This window comes from Muscardinus avellanarius, assembly GCF_963383645.1.
Source record: "Muscardinus avellanarius genome assembly, chromosome: 16".
NCBI lineage: Eukaryota > Metazoa > Chordata > Mammalia > Rodentia > Gliridae > Muscardinus > Muscardinus avellanarius.
In genome coordinates, this window is record NC_137802.1 from 46,572,511 (window position 1) to 46,594,254 (window position 21,744).

Sequence of the window (21,744 nt, forward strand, 5' to 3'; positions counted from 1 at the left end):
AGCTTCACATTTCTGGTGTCATTAAGAAAAACTGGGGCCGAGAGTGGTGGCACATGCCTATAATTCCATACTTGGGAAGCTGAGTCAGGAGGATCTCAGGTTCACTAACAGCCTCAGCAACTTAGAGAGACCCTGTCTCAAAATTTAAGTTAAGCCAGGCGTGGTGGAGCACGCTTGTAATCTCAGTACTCGGGAGGCTGAAACAGGAGGATTGTGTAGGTTCAGAGCCAGCCTCAGCTATTTAGTAAGGCTCCCAGCAACTTAGTGAGACCCTGTTTCCAATAAAATATAACAAGTAGGCTTGGTAGTGTATCCCAGTGATAGAAAGCCCCTGGGTTCCATCCCCAGTAACCCCCCCCCCCAATTTAAATGAACAAAGGTTGGGGGTGTAGCTCAGAGATAGAATGCCTCTGGGTTCAATCCCCAGTCCCCCCCACACACACACAGGAAAGAAAAGAAGATAAGAAAAATAAGGAAGAGAATGGGCGTAGAACAGTGATAGAGCTCTTGCCTAGTATGTACAAGGTCCTGGGTTCAATAGCCAGTATCACAAAAGAAAACAAAGTAAGCCGGGCGTGGTGGCGCACACTTGTAATCCCTGCGCTTGGGAGGCTGAGACAGGAGTATGGCACAGGTTCAAAGCCAGCCTCAGCTAATTAGGCTCTCAGCTACTTAGTGAGACCCTGTTTCCAAATAAAATATAAAATAGGTCTGGGAGTACTAGCCCAGAGGTAGAAAGACTATGGGTTCCACCCCCAGTACCACAAAAAGAAAGAAAGAAAGAAAGAAAGAAAGAAAGAAAGAAAGAAAGAAAGAAAGATTGAAAGAAAGGAAACAAGGTGGAAAAGGTCCTGTTTGCAGGCCAGAGATACACTAGAACAGAACAGATAATTCAGAAATCTCTGAGGCCTAGCACGTAGCATGAATGAGATAAAATGCGTTGATGATAAAAGGTTGCCTTTCTTAATGCTGCCAAAGGAAGACTAGTCACTTGGCTCCTGTGTCGGGAGACTGCAGGGAACCTAGGGGAAAAGCCGAGGGGGAGACAGTACTCAGCTCTACCATCAGGGAAGGAGATGAAGATCCACTTCTAAAAAATGGAAATCGGGGCCTTTTTTTTTTTTTTTTTCAAAATCTGCATTCTCTAGTTATTGTCAACTACTTTTATTTTTTTTAATTTTTTCGCAGGACTGGGTATTAAACCCAGAGGGATTCTACCTCCCAGCTCCACCCCCCAGCCCTATTTTTGATTCTTTATTTTGAAGCAGGGTCTCACTGAGTTGCAAAGGACCTCACTAAGTAGCTGAGGCTGTCTGCGAACCTGTGATCCTCCTGTCTCAGCCTCCCGAATGTTGGGATTACAAGCGTGCGCCACCACGCCCGGCTTGGCCACCACTTTTATGGAACAACTACAGCAGTAGCAACACACGACTACTGCACAGAGTCTAAGGCCCGCAGCAGGCACCCTTTGAGCTGAGATATTCTCTTTCAAGAGCCTTTGGAGAGAAGCCAGCAGGATCCAGCCTTGGCAATTAAACAGGGAGGAGTGGGCTGTGTGTTTTGGGGTGGGGAGAAAGCAAGGGGACCAAAGCAAAAACAGTCACCTGTAGCTGGGCGTGGTGGAACACACCTGTAATCCCAGTACTTGGAAGGTCTGGAGACCAGAGGATTGCAGGTTCAAGAGCAGCCTCAGCAATTTAGCAAGACCTCAGCAATGTAGTAATACCTTGTTAAAAAAAAAAAAAATTAAGAGGGAGGGCTGGCCCAGGGTGCTTGGGTCCTAGGAAACCTAGCATCTGAGGAATGCAGGTAAGAATGTCATGGTGAACCAGTGCTTCCCAAAGCTCAGGGGCTGGGTCCCTTGCTTTCCCTGCCTGACCTTTCTTGGAGAGGTTGGTACTGGGGACTGAACCCAGGGGCATTCTACCTCCATTCAGCCTCCCAAGCACTCGGACTATGCACCCAGCACAATGTGACCTTTGTGGTGTTGGGTTTGGAGTCTGTTCTTCTCTTTGAGGCAGACGAGTAGAAGTAGCCATGAGTCTTGTTCTAACCACCTGGGCAAGGACATGAAAAGGCGCCAGAGGTCAAAGTCAGAGTCGGTTCTCCGCAAGTTAACATTAACCTTTAGGTAAACAGCCGCTCCTCCTTGAGGACTCGGTCATTGTGTAGGGCTGGGGAGTGGGACTGGCCGTTTACCTGTAAGGAACAGCGGCCCAAGGTCAGAACTTCATGTTCCCTGGTCTCTTGAGCTTTGCCAAGACTGCGCCTGTCCACTGAGGGAGGTCGACTCCCAAGACCCGGCTGTGTGCGTCAGTATAACGCTTCCTGCCCCTGCTCTGCTGTGATCAGAAAGGGACTGGGTAGAGCCCGGAGTGGTGGCGCACACTTGTAATCCCAGCATTTGGGAAGCTGTGACAGGAGGATCGCAGATTCGCAGCCAGCCTCAGCTACTTAGGCCCTTCACAATTTAGTGAGATCCTGTTTCAAAATAAAGAATAAAAAATTGGTCTGGAGCTGGGCCTAGTGGTGCATGCTCGTAATACTAACGCTTGGGAGGCTGTGACAGGATCACACAGGTTCGAAGCCAGCCTCAGCTACTTAGTGAGGCTCTCAGCAACTTAGCGAGACCCTGTTTCCAAATAAAATATAAAATAGGTCAGGGAGAGCCGGGCGTGGTGGTGCACGCTTGTAATCCCCGCGCTTGGGAGGCAGAGACAGGAGGGTAGCGCAGGTTCGAAGCCAGCCGCGCGCGCTGGCTTAGGAGACCCTGTTTCCAAATAAAAATGTAAAAATAGGTCTCGGAGTGTAGCCCGGAGGTAGAAGGGCTTCCAGGAACCCCAGTACCAAAAAAAAAAAAAAAAAAAAAAAATAGGTCAGGGAGTATAGCCCAGAGGTAGAAAGCCCCTGGGTTCCACCCCCAGTACCCCCTCCCCCCCCCAAAAGGTCTGGGCATATAGCTCGGAGGTAGAATACCCCTGGGTTCCATTCCCAGTACCACCAAAAAGTAAATAAATAAATAAAATAAAATAAAATAAAATAAAGAGGGGTGTGTGTGGAAGGAACAGAGAGGAAACAGCAAAAGGATTGTGGGTGTGGGCATCACAGGAGAGCAAAGGAGAGAGGCTGAAGTGGTGAAGAGCTTGGGGTTTGAGGAGGTAAAGAGAGGAAGGGCCAGAAAACTTGCCTTATAGCTGGGCAAGGTGGTGCACCCTTGTGATCCCAGTGCTTGGGAAACTGAGATAGGAGGATCACAGGTTCAAAGCCTTCTGCAACTTAGTGAGACCCTGTTTCAAAATAAGAAATAAAATTGGGTTGGGGGTATAACTTGGAGGCAGAAAGCCTCTGGGTTCCATCCTTAGTATCAAAAACAAACTAAGACAAAATTGGCTTTATAGCTGGGCATGGTGGCGTACGCTTATAATAACCCCAGCATTTGAGAGGCTGAGACAGAAGGATCATGATTTGCAGACAGCCTCAGCTACTTTGAAGTCCTCTGCCACTCGATGAGACCCTGTTTTAAGATAAAGAGTAAAAAATAGGGCTAGGGTGTAGCTCCAAGGTAGAATGCCCCTGAGTTCTGTCCTCAGTACCACACATACCCACATACACAAAAAATACCCGAAACTGGTCTTATGGTCACAGGAGTGTTAGATGTGAGGAAATTCGCATCAATTGGGTCTGGCATATCTGGGTTACCCAAAGGTAAACTAATCCTGTTCCTTAGGAGTAGCAAAGCAGAAATATTAGCGTTTGTTTGTTTAGTTGTGGAACTGGGGATTGAACCCAGAGGCATTCTACCTTCAAGCCATACCCCAAGCCCTATTTTTTATTCTTTATTTTGAAACAGGGTCCCTATAAGTGGCAGAGGGCCTTACTAAGTAGCTGAGGCTGGCCTCAAACCTGTGATCCTCCATCTCAGCCTCCCTAATGCTGGGATTACAAACGTGCACCACCATACCCAGCTTATTTATTTATTTATTTATTTATTTATTTATTTATTTATGGGTACTGGGGATGGAATCCAAGGGCATTCTACCTCCGAGCTACACTCCCAGCCCTATTTTTTTAGTCTTTTTATTTTTGAAACAGGTCTCACTGAGTTGTGAAGGGCCTCGCTAAGTAGCTGAGGCTGTGTGTGAACCGCAATCTCAGCCTTCTGAATGCTGGGATTACAAGTATGCACCACCACGCCCCGCTATTCTTTATTTTGAGGCAGGGTCTCACTGAGTTGCAGAAGGCCTCACTACATTGTTAAGGCTGGCCTTGAAACTGTGATCCTCCTGTCTCAGCCTCCCAAGTACTGGGATTACTAGTGTGTACTACCAGGCCAGGCTTCCTTAGGTATATTTTATGATGGGGCATTGGTTTTTTTATTTGAGGTAGTTGGTAAGGGAGACATTACATACTTCTGTGTGGTTTGGAACCCTTGAAAGTGTGCAGCTGGGGCTGGGCTTGAGTCTTACTGTTCAATCAGTTACAAGTCAGTTCTGTATTTTTTTATTTTATTGATTTACTGATTTAATTAAATCATTAATTTTTTTGTGCGCTGGAGATTGAACCCAGGGGTGTTCTACCTCTGAGCTACACTCCCCAGCCCTATTTTATTTTTATTCGAAGACAGGGTCTTGTGAAGTGGCTGAGGGCCTTGTCAAGCTGCTGAAGCTGGCTTTGAACCTGAAATTCTATCTCCGCTTTCCTCAACCACCCAAGTTAGTGGGACTAGAGACACCCTGCAGCCCTGTCCTCTTTCACACTTTATTTTTACAGTGCTGGGGCTCCATCCCAGGGCCTCTCGCATGCTGGGCAAGTGCTCTGCCAGTGAGGCACCTTCCCAGCCCTCAGCCCGGAGCTCTGAGCACCGATCACCTTTACTTTCTTGCCTTCATTACCTCATGTGGGAAGATGGATGCAACACAGAAAGAGTTAACAGCCCTCCTCCCCAACGCGCCTGCGCCTCCACTGCACCCTCTGGGACAGGCTCTCTCAGTGGGGCTCCCTTCTGAGGCTGTCCCCAGACTCTCCTCACTTTAATAATAAGATTGTTTACAGGTGGTGCCAGGCACAGCATCTCAGCCTGCTTCTGCACACCCCAGGAGGCAAAAAGCAAGGCCAGGGTTGGCTGAGTGAACCCCCAGGGTCAGACTCAACGGCAAAAGGAGGAACCCGGCTCCCTCCCAGAGCTTGCACCACCCTGGAGATGGGGTGGCATTGAAGGAACGGCGACCTGTTGTCTTGTCTTGGAACCCTGGCTCACCACCCACTTTGGCAAGGGAAGGGGTCCCCCTACAGGTGAATCCGTGTAACTGCAACCCGCTCTCTCCCTCTCCAGGGGGAGCTGCTGGGTCCCCAGAGCCTCTTCCCAGGCCAGGAAGATGCTACAGTGCCCGAGTTCAGAAGGTGAAGAAGGGGCAGACTCCGCAGACAGGGAAGACAGTTCCATAGAACATCTAAAAGAGATCATCACCCTGGCTTTTGTGAGAGAGAACACACAAAAGCGGCTTCAGCATGCCCAACAGCAAGGCAAGAAGAGGAAGAAAAAGAGGTTAGGATTGAAAGATGGGAGACCGGGCGGTACCCTGGTGAGAGCAGGAAGGACGCGGAGGGAAGGGGGCCTTGGCAGATAGCCAGAGGGCAAAGCGGACCGGCACACCACTTTTGGTTCACATAAAGCGAAGCCACTTCTGGCGGTCGGTTTTGCAGAATCAGATCATGGTGTATATCATCTAAGACCACGCTTTGGCCTCGTGGCCATTCTGTTCGCATTTGGAATGCCTTTTTAAAAGTGGGCCGAGAGCAACACCCTTCTGTAAGGAATACATACGGCTCCCTGGCAGAAGCATGAGAAAGTACTTATTTGTCCTGGGAATTTAGTAAAACATAAATAATAGAACCGTGCTGACGTATGCTTGCGTGTTCCAGTTCTGGTTTAATCTTTTGCCTGAAAGCCCGTCTGCCTTCTAGCTCCCAACTTTCCTCGGGGGGCTGGAGAAGCTGGAGGGAGATGAGGATTTTGGCCAGAGGCTTTTAATGCCGGTCCCTGATGGGCCGCTGCGGCGAAGGGACTGAGGCAATGACGTTGATAGAAGCTACAGGCTAAGTGAGATGTCGCTGCGATACAGAATCTGTGCCTCGTGGGCAGAGGAACAGTTCTCTGATCCCATGTATCCTGCCACCCCAGACCCCTTCCGAATCGCGTCTTCAGGGGAGGGACCAGTCAAACCTGGCTGAGCGTGGCAGCTCCGTCTTCGGACGGCCACTCCCGGGCTGCGCGGCATTTCTAGGTGTCGTCTCTCCTTCTGGCAGTGGTCTGTCTCTGTCTTGTCGCTTTCTCTGTTCTCTTTTTCAGATGATTGGTGATCAATCTATCCAGCTGCCGGTATGAGAGCGGTGAGGATCTGCATTCAGGGGCTCTGCAAACGGGGACCTGCTGTTTTCTCTCAAAATAGTTGGGAAGGGTTACTTTTGTATATATATTTTTTTATTTAAAAAATTTTTTGGGGGGGCGGGGAGAGATTGAACCTAGGGACATTCTACCTCCAAGCTGCAGCCCTAGCCTTTAAAATTTGTTCTTTGTTTTGAAACAGGGTCTTGCTAAGTTGCTGAGGGTTTTGCTGGCTGGAGATGGTATGTGGTAGGGGTTAAGAAGCTGGTGCCCACCTGGGCGTGGCGGCACACACCTGTAATCCCAGAACTTGGGAGGTTGAGACAGGAGGATTGCTGATGAGATTCTCATCAGCCTAGCAAGATCTTGTTTCCAAATTAAAATAAGGTTGGGGGTGGAGTTTGGAGGTAGAATGCCCCCGAGTTCAACCCTCAGTTCCACAGAAACAACAAACAAAAAGAATATATGTGGTTCTGAATACGGTGTCTACTTTTTCTCTGCCAGTTTACCTCACTAATGAAGCTTATCTCTGGCTGATGTTAAGGACTAGTTTATCTCCCCTGAACACTCAGATCCTGGTATTTGGAGGAAAGCCACAGCCTGCTTCTGAGCCAGGGAAAGCCAGGGCAGAGCAAACATTCTCAGCTGATTTTTTTTTTCTTGTGAGGGTTGATACTGGGAATGGAACTCAGGGGAATTCTACCTCTGAGCTATACCCCCAGCCCTAGTTTATTTTTTATTTTGAAACTGGGTCTCACTAAATTGTGGAGGGCCTTGCTAAGTTGCTGAGGCTAGCCACAAACCTGTGATCCTCCTTTCTCAGCCTCTCAGCTTACAGGTATGTGCCACTATGTGTATATTCTTTGTGTGTGTGTGTGTGTGTGTGTGTGTGTGTGTGTGTGTGTGTGGGTCTGGGGATGGAACCTAGAGGCATTTGACCTCCGAGCTATACCCCCAGCCCTATTTTTTATTCTTTATTTTGAAACAGGGTCTCACTGAGTTACAGAGGCCCTCACTAAGTAGCTGAGGCTGTCTGCAAACTGCGATCCTCCGGTCTCAGCCTCCCAAATGCTGGGGTTACAAGTGTGCACCACAATGTCCAGCTTATATTCTTGTGTGTGTGTGCTGTGTTAGTAGAATTGGAACCCAGGAGCATTCTATTTCTGAGCTACACCTCCAGCCATATATATATATATTTTTTGTTTGTTTGTTTTGTTGTTGTTGTTTGTTTGTTTGTTTGTTTTTGTGGTACTAGGGATGGAACCCAGGTGCATTCTACCTCTGAGCTATGCCTCCAGCCTTATTATTTTTTTAAAAAAAGTTTATTAGAAAGATTGAAATACAGCTGGGCGTGGTGGCACACGCTTATAATCCCCGCGCTTGGGAGGCAGAGACAGGAGGATTGTGCAGGTTCGAAGCCAGCCGCGTGCGTTGGCTTAGGAGACCCTGTTTCCAAATTTTAAAAAATGTAAAAATAGGTCTGGGAGTGTAGCCTGGAGGTAGAAGGGCTTCCAGGAACCCCAGTACCACCAAAAAAAAAAAAAAAAAAAAAAAAGAAAGAAAGATTGAAATACAGAAAATAGAAATACAGCCCCATGCCAAAATGGCATTGGCATGGGGGGGTGACTCGAAATGAATACACCCTCCAGCCTTATTTTTTATTCTTTATTTTGAAACAGGGTCTCACTGAGTTGCAAAGGGCTTCACTAAGTAGCTAAGGCTGTCCTTGAACCCTGATCCTCCTGTGTCTCAGCCTTCCAAATGTTGGGATTACAAGCATGTGCCACCATACCCGGTTTATTTATTTATTTTTTGAAACAGGGTCTCACTAGGTTTCTGAGAGTCTTGCTAAATTGCTGAGGCTGGTTTCAATCCGTGAGCCTCTTGTCTCAGTCTCCAAAATACTGGGATTACAGGTGTGCGCCACTATGCTTGGCTTGTGGCAGTATTCTTCAATAGCCTTCAATTCTCATGTTCGTTTTCTTTCTTTCTTTCTTTCTTTCTTTCTTCCTTCCTTCCTTCCTTCCTTCCTTTCTTTCTTTCTTTCTTTTTTTTTTGTGGTACTGGGGATGGAACCCAGGGACGTTCTACTTCCGAGCTACACCCCCAGTCATATTTTATTTTATTTTATTTTATTTTATTTTATTTTATTTTATTTTTTTGGTGGTACTGGGGTTCCTGGAAGCCCTCCTACCTCTGGGCTACACTCCCAGACCTATTTTTTTTTATAGTTTTATTTGGAAACAGGGTCTCCTAAGCCAACGCACGCGGCTGGCTTCGAACCTGCGCAATCCTCCTGTCTCTGCCTCCCAAGCGCGGGGATTACAAGCATGCGCCACCACGCCCGGCGTCCCCAGTCATTTTTTTAAATTGTTCTTTATTTTGAAACAGGGTCTCACTGAGTTGCAAAGGGTCTCACTAAGTCGTAGCTGAGGCTAGCCTCGAACCCCGATTGGCCTCAGGTCTGAGAACTCCTGTCTCAGCTTCACACATGCTGGGATTACAAGCACGTGCCACCATGCCCAGCTCCTCCATGTTCATTTCTTAACAGTGGCGCATCCAGACAGACCAAGATGCCTTCCAGTGCCAAGGAGCAAGTCCTCTTGCTCCAGTACTTGATTGGGAGTACCTAGGAAAGGAACCTACCCGCTCCCCTCTTCCCCCCACTTCCCAGGCCAACAGTTCTCTCTTTGACTCCATGCAGTGCGTAGGGCTGCCCAACAGTACGGCCTTCGAGAGGGAGGTGAAAACGACGACTGGACCCTGTACTGGACAGACTATTCGGTGTCCCTGGAGCGGGTGATGGAAATGAAGAGCTACCAGGTGTTTTCCTCTGCCCAGCGGAGCCCCCATCATCATAATTATTACTATTAAAGCCGGGCGTGGTGGCGCACACTTGTAATCCCAGCATTCGGGAGGCTGAGACTAGAGGATCACGGTTCGCGGACACCCTCAGCTACTTAGTGAGGCCCCCTGCAACTCAGTGAGACCCTGTTTCAAAATAAAGAATAAAAAATAGGGCAGGGGATGTAGCTTGGAGGTCATATGCCTCCGGGTTCCATCCTCAGACCCGCAAAATATATATATATATATTATTTCCAGGCGTGGTGGCGCACGCTTGTAATCCCAGCACTTGGGAGGCTGAGACAGGAGGATTAGGCAGGTTCGAAGCCAGCCTTAGATACTTAGTGCGGCTCTCAGCAACTTAGTGAGACGCTGTTTCAAATAAAATATTAAATAGGTTAGGTTTGTAACCTGGAGGTAGAAGGACCCTGGGTTCCATCCCCAGTACAAAAAAATATATTATTATTGGCACTGGGATTGAACCCAGAGGTATTCTACTCCCAAGCTATATCCTCAGCCCATTTATTTATGTGTTTATTTATTTACTTACTTACTTACTTACTTAGCGGAACTGGGGATGGAACCCAGGGGCATTCTACCTCTGAGTTACACTGTCAGCCCTTTTTGTTATTCTTTTATTTTGAAACAGGTCCTCACTGAGTTGCAAAGGGCCTCACTAAGTAGTTGAGGATAGCCTCAAACCCCTGATCTTCCTGTCTTAGCCTCCCAAGTACTGGGATTACAAACATGCGCCATGCCCGGCTTCCTTGTCCCTTTTAAAAAGTTTTATTTTGATATGAAAGTTATTTCATAGGAAAATAGTTTTATTTTGAAACAGTCTCATAGGGCCTAGTGGTACATGCCCTGTAATCCAAGTATTTGGGAGGCTGAGACAGGAAGATTCCAAGTTTAAAGCCAGCCTCAGCAATTTAGCAAAGTTCTCAGCAATTTAGTGAAACCTTGTTTTCCACTGGGCATGGTGGAGCATGCTTATAATCCTAGCACTTGGGAGACTGAGACAGGAGGATTGCAGGATCATGTGGCCATCCTCAGCTATTTAGTGAGGCCCTCCACAACTTAGTGAGACATGAGACCCTGTTTTTTTTTTTTTGTGTGTGTGTGTGTATGTGTGGTACTGGGGATGGAACCTTTCTCCAGGCTACACTCTCAGACCTATTTTATATTTTATTTGGCTTAAGAAACAGGGTCTCTTAAGCCAGCAAGGCTGGCTTCGAACCTGTGCGATCCTCCTGTCTCCGCCTCTCACGCGTGGGGATTACAAGTGTGTGCCACCACGCCCTGAGAGACCCTGTTTTACAAAAAAATCATAAAAAATAGGGCGGAGCAGGTGTAGCTCAGAGGTAGAGTGGCCCTGGATTCAATCCCCAGTACCACAAAAAAAAAAAAAAAAAAAGAAATGGGGCTGGGGGTATATCTTTGAGATGGAATACTTCTGGGTTCAAACCTCAGTACAAAGAAAGAAAGAAAGAAAGAAAGAAAGAAAGAAAGAAAGAAAGAAAGAAAGACAAAGAGGCGAGGCAGAAAGAGGGTTTCCCTAAGTTTCTGAGGGTCTTGTTATGTCACACGAGGCTACCCTTAAACCTGTGATCCTCCTGCCTCAGCCTCCTAAGGACTGGGATTGCAAGTATGTGCCACCAAGCCCAGCAGGGCCTCCATTTTATCCTGGCCTCCCAAGGGGTTCCTGGCACTCTCCCGTAGCCCTCTCCCCATTGCTCAAGAACTTCTGTTTCCTTCACAGAAAATCAACCACTTCCCCGGGATGAGCGAAATCTGCCGCAAGGACTTGCTGGCCAGGAATATGAGCCGCATGTTGAAGATGTTCCCCAAGGATTTCCACTTCTTCCCCAGGACCTGGTGTCTGCCTGCTGAGTGAGTACCCCACCCCCACCCCACCCCGCCCATCCCCTCCGCCCTACCGGCCGCCCCGGATTCCCAGGTTACTACTTTCCCTTCCCATAAGGTCACTCACCTCTCTGGCTACCGTACAGGAAGAGAAAGGATGCAGGGTGTGTCCAAGGTGGAGAAAACACAAGGCGCTGCCTGTAAAGACAGAGGGCAGCCCGGGAACCGGCCTGGAGCCTGTACCTGCAGTGGGATGAGTTTGCTCTGAAACCTGAGAGCTGTTGGTTTTGAACCCCTTCCAACCATTTAACTGTGCAGTGTCTGGATTTTTTTTTTTTTTTTTTGGTGGTACTGGGGGTGGAACCCAGAGGCTTTCTACCTCCCGGCTATACTCCCAGACCTATTTTATATATTATTTGGAAACAGAGTCTCACTAAGTTGCTGAGAGCCTCACTAAGCAGCTGAGGCTGGCTTCGAACCTGTGTGATCCTCCTGTCTCAGCCTCCCAAGCGTGGGGATTACAAGCGTGCGCCACCACGCCCGGCTCATGTGTCTGGATTTTTAAGGACCGGAAACTCCTGGAGAGAGTGGGGTTGTGGTTAGCACCCAGCGCAGTTGTAGGGAGGCTGCCTGGCCTTTGTCCCATGCAGCGCCTTGAATGGCAGTCAGCCCTTTCTGTTCTCTGGTCTCATTTGATCCTTGTCAAAACTGGACGTCCTCTCCTGGAATATAAAATGTTTTGGCCCCAACACCAAGTAGCAGGAGAAATGGGGTCCAATCTGGTGGTCGAGACAGGGCAGAGGGTAGTGGAGATATGTTACCACCCGAGTTATGCTCACAGGGCCAGAGCACCAGAGGAACCCTGCCCTCCTCTCTCCACACCAGCTTCCCCAGCCCCAGAGACCTCCTCAGCTCCTCTGCCACAGCTCCCGGCAACTGCAGGAATTTAGAGGGGAAAGTGTTTGCAATTAACGGGAGCCTCCAGGTTTCCTAGCCGCTGAGGAACATTGCGGCTGAGTGACTTCTGCAGTGGTCACAAGATTCCTTTGACTTAAATGCAAAAGAAGGCCAGGCCAGGTGCGAGTCTGTAATCCCAGTACTTGGGACGCTGAGACAGGAGGATCACAAGAAGATCACAGTCTCGGCAAATTAGAGAGCCTCAGTAACTTGGCAAGAACCTGTTTCAAAATAAAAAATAAAAAGGGCTGGAGGTATAGCTCAGAGGTAGAATACCTCTGGGTTCAATCTCTGGCACCAAAACAACAACAAAACCAAACAAAAACCCAAAACAAAAAGAAACAACCAAAACAGCAAAACAAGTAGAGCAAAGGAGACTGAGACATATAACCCATTGGGTTCCTTCCTCCCTCCCTCCCTCCCTCCCTCCCTCCCTCCCTCCCTCCTTTCCCTTCCTTCCTTCCTTCCTTCCTTCCTTCCTTCCTTCCTTCCTTCTTTCCTTCCTTTCTTGTGAATAAACTTTCTTTTCTTTTTTTTTTTGCGGGTCTGGGGATGGAACCCAGGGGCATTTGACCTCCGAGCTACACCCCCTGTCCTATTTTTTATTCTTTATTTTGAAACTGGGTCTCAATGAGTTGCAGAGGGCCTCACTAAGTAGCTGAGGCTGTCCGCGAACCGTGATCCTCCAGGTCTCAGCCTCCCTAATGCTGGGATTACAAGCGTGCGCCACCACGCCCGGCTCTGAATACACTTTCTTCAAAGTACATTCACGGGTATGATTTGTCCTCCCCTTCTCTGGCTAATGGGGATGCCACAGATGAAACACTGGTCCAGAGAAGAGTAAGAAATGGGATTCAAGAGCTTATCATTTGTCAAGATTTGAACCAGGTCCAGATCCAGAACCCCAAACCTCCTACCCGCGAGCCCAGAGAGCCGCACTGCCTGGGGGGGCACCACCTTTCCGGGGGGAGGGGGGCGTAGCGTGGGTCATTACTTTGGCTCCCATCATGTCAGGAAACTGACTACGGCAGGAAGTGGGCGTCAGTGTCCGCACTGCGTAGATGGTGAAGTTGAGAGATCAGGTCCTTGCAAGGGGTTACCCAGCTGGTAAGAGGCGCTGCCTGAGTGTGAATCCAGGTCTGAGTTCCCTCCAAAGCCCACGCTTCATGAGCACAATTCTCTTGCTGCTGGGGCTCTGGGCATCTGTCTAATACCAGGGCTTTCGCATATCAGCTAACCTGTGTGTGTGTGTGTGTGTGTGTGTGTGTGTGTGTGTGTGTGTGTGTGTTACTGGGATTGAACCCAGGGGTGTTCTACCTCCAAGCTATACCCCCAGTCTTTTATTTATTTTTATTTTAATTTTTGGTGGTTCTGGGAATGGAACCCTTCTACCTCTGGGCTACGCTCCTAGATCTGTTTTTATGTTTTTGATTTGGAAACAGGGTCTCTTAAGCCAGCGCGGCTGGCTTCGAACCTGGGCGATCCTCCTGTCTCCGCCTCCCAAGCTTGGGAATTACAAGTGTGTGCCACCACGCTCGGCACCCCCAGACCTTTTTTAAAAAAATATTTATTTATTTTCTCACTAGATTGCTGAAGTTGACTTCAGAAACCTGTGGTCTAGCTGGGCGTGGTGGTGCACACTTGTAATCCCAGCTTTTAGGAGGCTGAGACCGGAGGATCACAGTCTGAGGATAGCCTCAGCTTCTACTTAGTGAGGTCCTTTGCAACTCAGTGAGACTCTTTTTCAAAAATAAAGAATATGGCCGGGCGTGGTGGCGCACGCTTGTAATCCCTGCGCTTGGGAGGCTGAGACAGAAGGATCACACAGGTTCGAAGCCAGCCTCAGCTACTTAGTGAGGCTCTCAGCAACTTAGTGAGACCCTGTTTCCAAATAAAGTATAAAATAGGTCTGGGAGTATAGCCCGGAGGTAGAAAGCCTCTGGGTTCCACCTCCAGTACCACGGGAAAAAAAAAGAAAAAGAATATGCCGGGCGTGGTGGTGCACGCTTGTAATCCCAGCACTTGGGAAGCTGAGACAGGAGGATCGCACAGGTTTGAAGCCAGCCTCAGCTACTTAGTGAGGCTCTCAGCAATTTAGTGAGACCCTGTTTCCAAATAAAGTATAAAACAGGTCTGGGAGTATAGCCTAGAGGTAGAAAAGCCCCTGGGTTCCACCCCCAGTACCACACACACAAACACACACACACACACCCCAAAACAAAAATAAAGAATAAAAAATAGGGCTGGGGGTGTAGCTCGGAGGTAGAATGCCCCTGAGTTCCATGCCCAGTACCGCAACAAATAAACAAACAAAACAAAACCTGTGATCCTCCTGTCTCAGCCTCCCAAGTACCGGGATCACAGTGGTGCCACTGTGCCTGGCTTCCTCTTCTGTTTTAAGTTTTTCGAGAGCTGGCTTTCTTCCTCACTGCTCCGCAGCTAATGGTGAATCTTGCGCTTTCCCTGCCCCGGTAGCTGGGGAGATCTGCAGACCTACAGCAGGACGAGGAAAAATAAGACATACATTTGTAAGCCGGATTCGGGCTGCCAAGGGAGAGGTATATTCATCACCCGGACAGTGAAAGAAATCAAACCGGGGGAGGATATGATCTGTCAGCTCTACATTTCAAAGGTACTTCCCCGTCGTGATTATTTATTTATTGCCCTCAGCATCCCCACGCTCCACTGGACGGAGAATGTGGAATGAGTCTCTGGCGGCGGATCTGGGGCCAAAGCTGAGCCTGTCCTCGGCCTCGGCCTGGCCTGGGTCGGGCCAAGCTCCCCCAGGCGCCGCTGCCTGCCTGCCTGGGCCAGAGTGTAGCTCGCCCTCACCCCTTCCCCAACAGATGAGAGCCGGGAGAGTGCCTTGGTTCATGGAGACCCTACTTCATTTTGGAAAGGAGAGTCACACGGGAGGGATTCAGTAAACAGATTCCCTCCAGGATGGGGGTGGGAAGGTGGGGGCTGGGGAGAGGTCACTACAGAGAAGGCTCTAAAAGCATGAGAAGAAGAGGAAGCACTTCCCTCCCTCCCAGGACAAAATGGCCAGAAATGCACTGCTGGGAGAGACCTTTTTTTTTTTTTTGTAAGGTAGTGGGGATCAGACCTACAGGTGCTCTATGACTGAGCCACACCCACAATACATTTATTATTATTATTATTATTATTATTATTATTAATTTATTTTTTTGCGGGTCTGGGGATGGAACCCAGGGGCATTCTACTTCCGAGCTATACCCCCTGCCCTATTTTTTTTTTTTTTTTTTTTGGTGGTACTGGGGTTCCTGGAAGCCCTTCTACCTCTGGGCTACACCCCCAGACCTATTTTATATTTTTATTTGGAAACAGGGTCTCCTAAGCCAGCATGTGCAGCTGGCTTTGAACCTGTGCGATCCTCCTGTCTCTGCCTCCCAAGCGTGGGGATTACAAGCGTGCGCCACCATGCCCGGCCTGCCCTATTTTTTACTCTTTTTTCTTTTTTTGGTGGTACTGGGGTAGAACCCAGAGGCTTTCTACCTCCAGGCTATACTCCCAGACTTATTTTATACTTTATTTGGAAACAGGGTCTCACTAAGTTGCTGAGAGCCTCACTAAGTAGCTGAGGCTGGCTTCGAACCTGTGTGATCCTCCTGTCTCAGCCTCCTAAGCGCGGGGATTACAAGCGTGCGCCACCACGCCCGGCTATTTTTTACTCTTTATTTTGAAGTAGAGTCTCACTAGATTGATTAGTCTCACTACTTGCTGAGGATGTCCTCGAACCTGCGATCCTCTTGTCTCAGCCTCCCAAGTACTGAGATTATAAGCATGTACCACCACACCCAGGTCCAATTTTTATTTTTTAATTTTTTATTTTTTGTGGTACTGGGGATGGAACCCAGGGGCATTCTACCTCCAAACTACACCCCCAACCCTATTTTTTTATTCTTTATTTTGAAACAGGGTCTCACTAAGTAGCTGAGTCTGTCTGGGAACTGTGATCCTCCTTTCTCAGCCTCCTGAATGCTGGGATTACAAGCCTGCACCACTATGCCCGGCTTTATTTTTTATTTTGAGTCAAGGTCTCACTAAGTTTCTCAAACTGGCCTTGAACTTGCGGTGATCCTGCTGCCTCACTCTCAGGAGTAGCTAGTATTGCTGGAGACCTCTTGCAAAACCACAACCCTCATACGGCCCTGGACAGGACCATTTGTCCTTCCTTCAAAGGGCTTTAACTGAGCCGGGCGTGGTGGCGCAGGCTTGTAATTCCCGCGCCTGGGAGGCTGAGACAGGAGGATCAAACGGGTTTGAAGCCAGCCTCAGCTACTTAGTGAGGCTTTCAGCAACTTAGTGAGACCCTGTTTCCAAATAAAATATAAAAAGATCTGGGAGTATACCCAGAGGTAGAAAGCCTCTGGGTTCCACCCCCAGTACCACCAAAAAAAAAAAAAAAGAAAGAAAAAAGGCTTTAGCTGTTACTTTGTTTAGTTACTAAGAAATCGCTTGGCAGTGGTCCCTGTGCCATTTGATAGGTCAGTAAACCGAGCCACAGGTTGGCTTAGTGACTCTCCAAGGTCAGTGTCAGGTCTGGGAGCCCAGCCCCCTCACCTGCTCCCCGGGAGACCGGAGACTAGAGATCTCTACCTTTGAGTTCCTCTTCTGACGCGCCTGTGACTTCTCTCCTTGCCTCCCAGCCCTTTATCATCGATGGGTTCAAGTTTGACCTAAGGATTTACGTGCTGGTGACGTCCTGCGACCCCCTCAGGATCTTTGTGTACAATGAAGGACTGGCTCGCTTTGCCACCTCTTCCTACTCTCACCCCTGCACGAACAACCTGGTGAGCTGTTGGGGGGGGGCTGCTTCCCTCCCCTCCGCGGGAAAACACAGCCTGCTTCAATCCCCACCTCCACCGGCGTGGGGCTGCAGGCCTGCAGTCCCAGTACTTGGGAGTCCGAGACAGGAGGATCACAGATTCGAGGTCCCTCAGCAAGTTAGCAAGACCCTGTTAAAACAAAACAAACAAACAAACAAACAAAAAGGGACGGGCGTGGTGGCGCACACTTGTAATCCCTGCGCTTTAGAGGCGGAGACAGGAGGATCGCACAGGTTCGAAGCCAGCCTCGCTGGTTTAAGAGACCCTGTTTCCAAATAAAAATATAAAATAGGTCTGGTAGTATAGCCTGGAGGTGGAAGGGTTTCCAGGAACCCCAGTACCACACACACACACACACACACACACACACAAAGGGCTATGAGTATGGCTCAGAGGTAGAATGCCTCCGAATCCAAACTCTTAGTACCAAGAAAGAAAGAAAAGAAAAACAGAAAGAAAAAGAAAAAAAAATCCCTCCATCTCACTATGTCGCTTCCCCAGGGACCCTTAGATTTGCAGAGAGGGAGATTAAGACCCAGAGAGTACAGGGACTTGTCCAGTGTCACGCAGCCGGGACTGACAGCCACGCCTGCCTGACTCCAGAGCAGACCCACCGGTCAGGATGCTCAAGGGGAGAAGCCTGCTGGCCCCCACCCAGCACTCCTGAGCAGGAGTCAGAGTTTTTTTTTTTCTTTTTTCTTTTTGCCACTGGGGCTTGAACCCCCGAGGGCATTCTACCTCTGTGCTACATCCCCTTCATTCGTTTATTATTATTATTATTATTATTATTATTATTATTATTATTATTTGGTAGTACTGGGGTAGAACCCAGAGGCTTTCTACCTCCAGGCTATACTCCCAGACTTATTTTATATTTTTATTTGGAAACAGGATCTCACTAAAGTTGCTGAGAGCCTCACTAAGTAGCTGAGGCTGGCTTCGAACCTGTGCGGTCCTCCTGTCTCAGCCTCCCAAGCACGGGGATTACAAACGTGCGCCACCACGCTGGCTCCATTTGCTTATTAATTAATTAATCAATTAGTTTTGTGGTACTGGAGATGGAAGCCAGGGTCCTTCTACCTCTGGGCTATACCTCTAGACTGTGTGTGTGTGTGTGTGTTGCTGGGGATTGACCCCCAGGGGTATTCTACCTCTGAGTTATACCACCATCCCTTTTTTTTTAGTTTTTATTTTTAAATAGGGTCTCTCTAAGTAATGGAGGGCTGAGGCTGGCTGTGAAACTGCGATCCTCCTAGCTCAGCCTCCCAAGTACTGGGATTACAAGAGTGCGCCGCCACTCTTGGCTTCCTATTTTATTTTTTATTTGGAAACAGGCTCTCCCTAAGTTGCTGAGAGCCTTACTAAGTAGCTGAGGCTGGCCATGAACCCGTGATATGAACCTGTGATCCTCCTGTCTCAATCTTTAACTCTTGGGATTACAAGCATTTGCTCTTGTTTTTTATTTTAAAGCAGGGTCTCACTAAGTTGCTGAGGGCTTTGCTAAATTGCCAAGGCTGGTCTCAAATCTTCAATCCTCCTGTCTCAGCCTCCCAAATTCTGGGATTACATGCGTACACCCCAGGCTTGACTGTGGTTGGATTTTTTTCTTTCTTTCTTTTTTTTTTTTTTGTGGTATTAGGGATTATACCCAGGGGCATTCTATCTCTAGGCTACATCACTAGCCCTATTTTATATTTTATTTTTTATTTTAAAACAGGATATTTTGCCTGGTGTGGTGGTGCATGCTTATAATCCCACCATTTGGGAGGCTGAGACAGGAGGATGGTGGTTCGCAGACAGCTTCAGCTTCTGAGGCCCTTTGCAACTCAGGGAGACCCTGTTTCAAAATAAAGAATAATAGCTGGGCGTGGTGGCGCACGCTTGTAATCCCCACGCTTGGGAGGCTGAGACAGGAGGATCGCACGTGTTCGAAGCCAGCCTTAGCTCCTTAGTGAGGCTCTCAGCAAATTAGTGAGACCCTGTTTCTAAATAAAATATAGAAAAGGTCTGGGAGTATATCCCGGAGGTAGAAAGTCTCTGGGTTCCACCCCCAGTACCACCAAAATAATAATAATAATAATAATAATAATAATAATAATAATAATAATAATAAAATAGGGCTGGGGGTATTGCTCAGAGGTAGAATGCCTCTAGGTTCCATCATCAGTACCACAATAAGACAAAACAAACCAACCAACCAAAAAAACAAAACAAAACAAAACAAAAATCAGGGTCTCACAAAATTGTTGAGACTGGTGGGGAAGCTGTGATCCTGTAGTCTCAGCCTCCCAAGTACTAAGATTTCTTCCCTCCTTCCTTCCTTCCTCCCTCCCTCCCTCCCTCCCTCCCTCCCTCCCTCCCCTCTCTCTCTCTCTCTCTCTCTCTTTCTTTCTTTCTTTCTTTCTTTCTTTCTTTCTTTCTTTCTTTCTTTCTTTCTTTCTTTCTTTCTGTGGTGCTGGGGATGGAACTCAGGGGCATTCTACCTCTGAGCTACACCCCCAGTTCTATTTTTATCCTTTAGTTTGAAACAGGGCCTCACTGAATAGCTGAGGCTATCTGTGAACTGTGATCCTCCTGTTTCAGCCTCCCAAATACTAGGATCTTAGGTGTGTGCCACCGTGCCTGTCAGTGCTTGGAGTTTCTTATCCTCCAGGCCATAGGCTATCCCTTCTTGCCTCCTCTGTTTTTCCAGCTGAAGTACACCCTAAGACCTCCCTTTCTTTCCCCTCCCTTGAGTCTCCAGGGGCCACGGGAGGGCAGAGCGAGGGCAGGGGCGGCCTGCGTTTCAGACTGACCCCATGGTCTGTGTGTCTCTCCCCAGGATGACATCTGCATGCACCTGACTAATTATTCCATTAACAAGCACAGCTCGAACTTCATTCAGGATGCTCAGTCTGGCAGCAAGAGGTAAGGAGCGGCCCTGCTGGACTCCGCCCAAGCTCAGTGTTTCCATCTTGGTCCCGTGGCCTCAGCAAAGATCTCTTTGCCTCTCAACCCAGAACAGACTCGCCTCAGACCTCTGGGCTGTTAATCATTAAAAGGAGGCCACATCGTAAACCCTAGGAGGCTGGGAGGAGGAGAGATAAACAGAACGGTTTCCCCAGTAGAATACATGCACACAGAAAAACACAGCCTGGTTACCACTGCCCTTCTGACATTTCCAAATCAACAGACATTTATGGACTGCTCGCCTGCCATTGGCGAAGGGGCTTGCCAGGCTGGGGTTCCTCGGCCTGTGGTTCCCTGGGGGGGGGGGTTGCTCCATTAGAGATTCTCCACTCGTGTGTCATCATGTCCTATCACGTGACACGGGGCTGGCTGGCCTGAAGATTCCCCAGAAGGGGGGAGATGAGAGGAGTTCCTGAGAGTCTCTTCCCAAGTAGCTTTTCCATTCCTGTGTGACTTTGAGCCCAAACAGCTCTCACTGGAGCTTTAAGAAATAGGGAGATTGGGGGAATGGAGTGTAGCCAGGCGGTGGGGAAAGAGAAAGGCCCAGGTACTTCTGGGGCCCTCTGGGGCCCCCGGGGCCCATGCCAGATGCCCGTGTGCAGTTTCTGTTGTTGAATTCTCACGACACCGTGGCGAAGGCCCTTTGTAAGTGAGAGCTATGAGTTGGGTGCCAGCTCCATTTTGTAAGGGAGGAAACTGAGTCTCCGAGTGGTGCAGTTGTACCAGGTCGCCCAGCCATGGATGATAATATCCTGGGCCGGGAAGCGAGGTCTGACTCCGGCTCAGGCTCCTTCCCTGCTCAGCCCTCGAGGGACCAAGGAAGAGGCAACCCGTTTGATGTGGATGCATCAGAGAGGCGTGGGGCATTTCAGCACATGAAAAAGCACCAGGTTAAGCCTGGCCGAAGAGCTGGGGAAGGCTGGGAGGGGGCAAGCTCCTCCTTCTCAGAGGACCCCAGCCCCTGCGTTGCCTGAGGTCTCTGTTTCCTCTCTCACCCGTGCCTCGGGCACCGTGAGCCTCTGGTGCTGGTGTCTAAGGCAGAGGAACGGTGGACTTCATCTCTCTGAGCCTCCATTTCTGGTCTGTAAGATGAGGGGACTGAGATGACCTGCCTGTCCATCCTGCCTATCTCTGGGGAACCCTTGGGACTCAAGCCACCTGTGTTGGCAGCACTTTTCTGGTTAGTTTAGTTGTCTTTAGTCTAAGGCCCCTTGGCCAGGCATGGTGGTGCATACCTATAATCCCAGTACTTGTGAGGCTGAGATAGAATTGTAGGTTCGAGGTCAGATTTGGAAACCCTGTTTCCAAAAAACTAGGGCTGGGGGTGTAGTTTGGAGGGAGAATGCCCTTGAATTCACCAGCACCACATACACACACACACACACACACACACACGTGCACACATGTACACATACACAAATGTGCACCAATAAAGAAGCCGGGCATGGTGGTGCATGCTTGTAATCCCAGTACTTGGGAGGCTGACACAGGAGGACTGCAAGTTCATGGTCAGCCTCAGTTACTTAGACCTTTTATAACTTAGTGAGACCCTGTTTCCTAGTAAAATATAAAATAGGGTGGGGGTATAGCTCAGAGGTAGAATGCCCCTGGGTTCAGGGTTCAGTTCCCATAAAACACCACATACACACACACACACACACACACACACACACACACACACACACTTAAAAAATACAAAAATATAACAAACAACTAAGGCCTTTGGTTTCCCTTATTTTATGGAATTGATATACTAATAACGGGCCTCACAATGATGGAGGGGGTGCTTTGGGGCTCCAGGACTAAGCTGAGAGTGCAGAGATTTTTGGTGTCCTTCTTCTTTTTTGGGAGGAGGATTGCTGGGGATGAAACCCAGGGCCTTGCACACAATAGCCC

General features: G+C 48.7%; 1 protein-coding gene across 1 annotated transcript in view; it reads left to right on the plus strand.

Annotated features, from left to right (window-relative positions):
- Positions 1-5,354: 5,354 nt before the first annotated feature.
- The window catches only part of TTLL6 (tubulin tyrosine ligase like 6), a gene marked incomplete at its 3' end in the record, with an annotated part of 37,078 nt that continues 20,688 nt past the window's right edge, over positions 5,355-21,744 (plus strand). Inside the window, exons 1-7 of the mRNA XM_080712217.1 lie at positions 5,355-5,545; positions 6,350-6,390; positions 9,090-9,208; positions 10,989-11,119; positions 14,525-14,681; positions 16,720-16,863; positions 19,721-19,806. Of these exons, the coding sequence (XP_080568343.1) occupies positions 9,188-9,208; positions 10,989-11,119; positions 14,525-14,681; positions 16,720-16,863; positions 19,721-19,806 (539 nt within the window). The 5' untranslated portion in view covers positions 5,355-5,545; positions 6,350-6,390; positions 9,090-9,187. The remainder of the gene's footprint in view (positions 5,546-6,349; positions 6,391-9,089; positions 9,209-10,988; positions 11,120-14,524; positions 14,682-16,719; positions 16,864-19,720; positions 19,807-21,744) is intronic.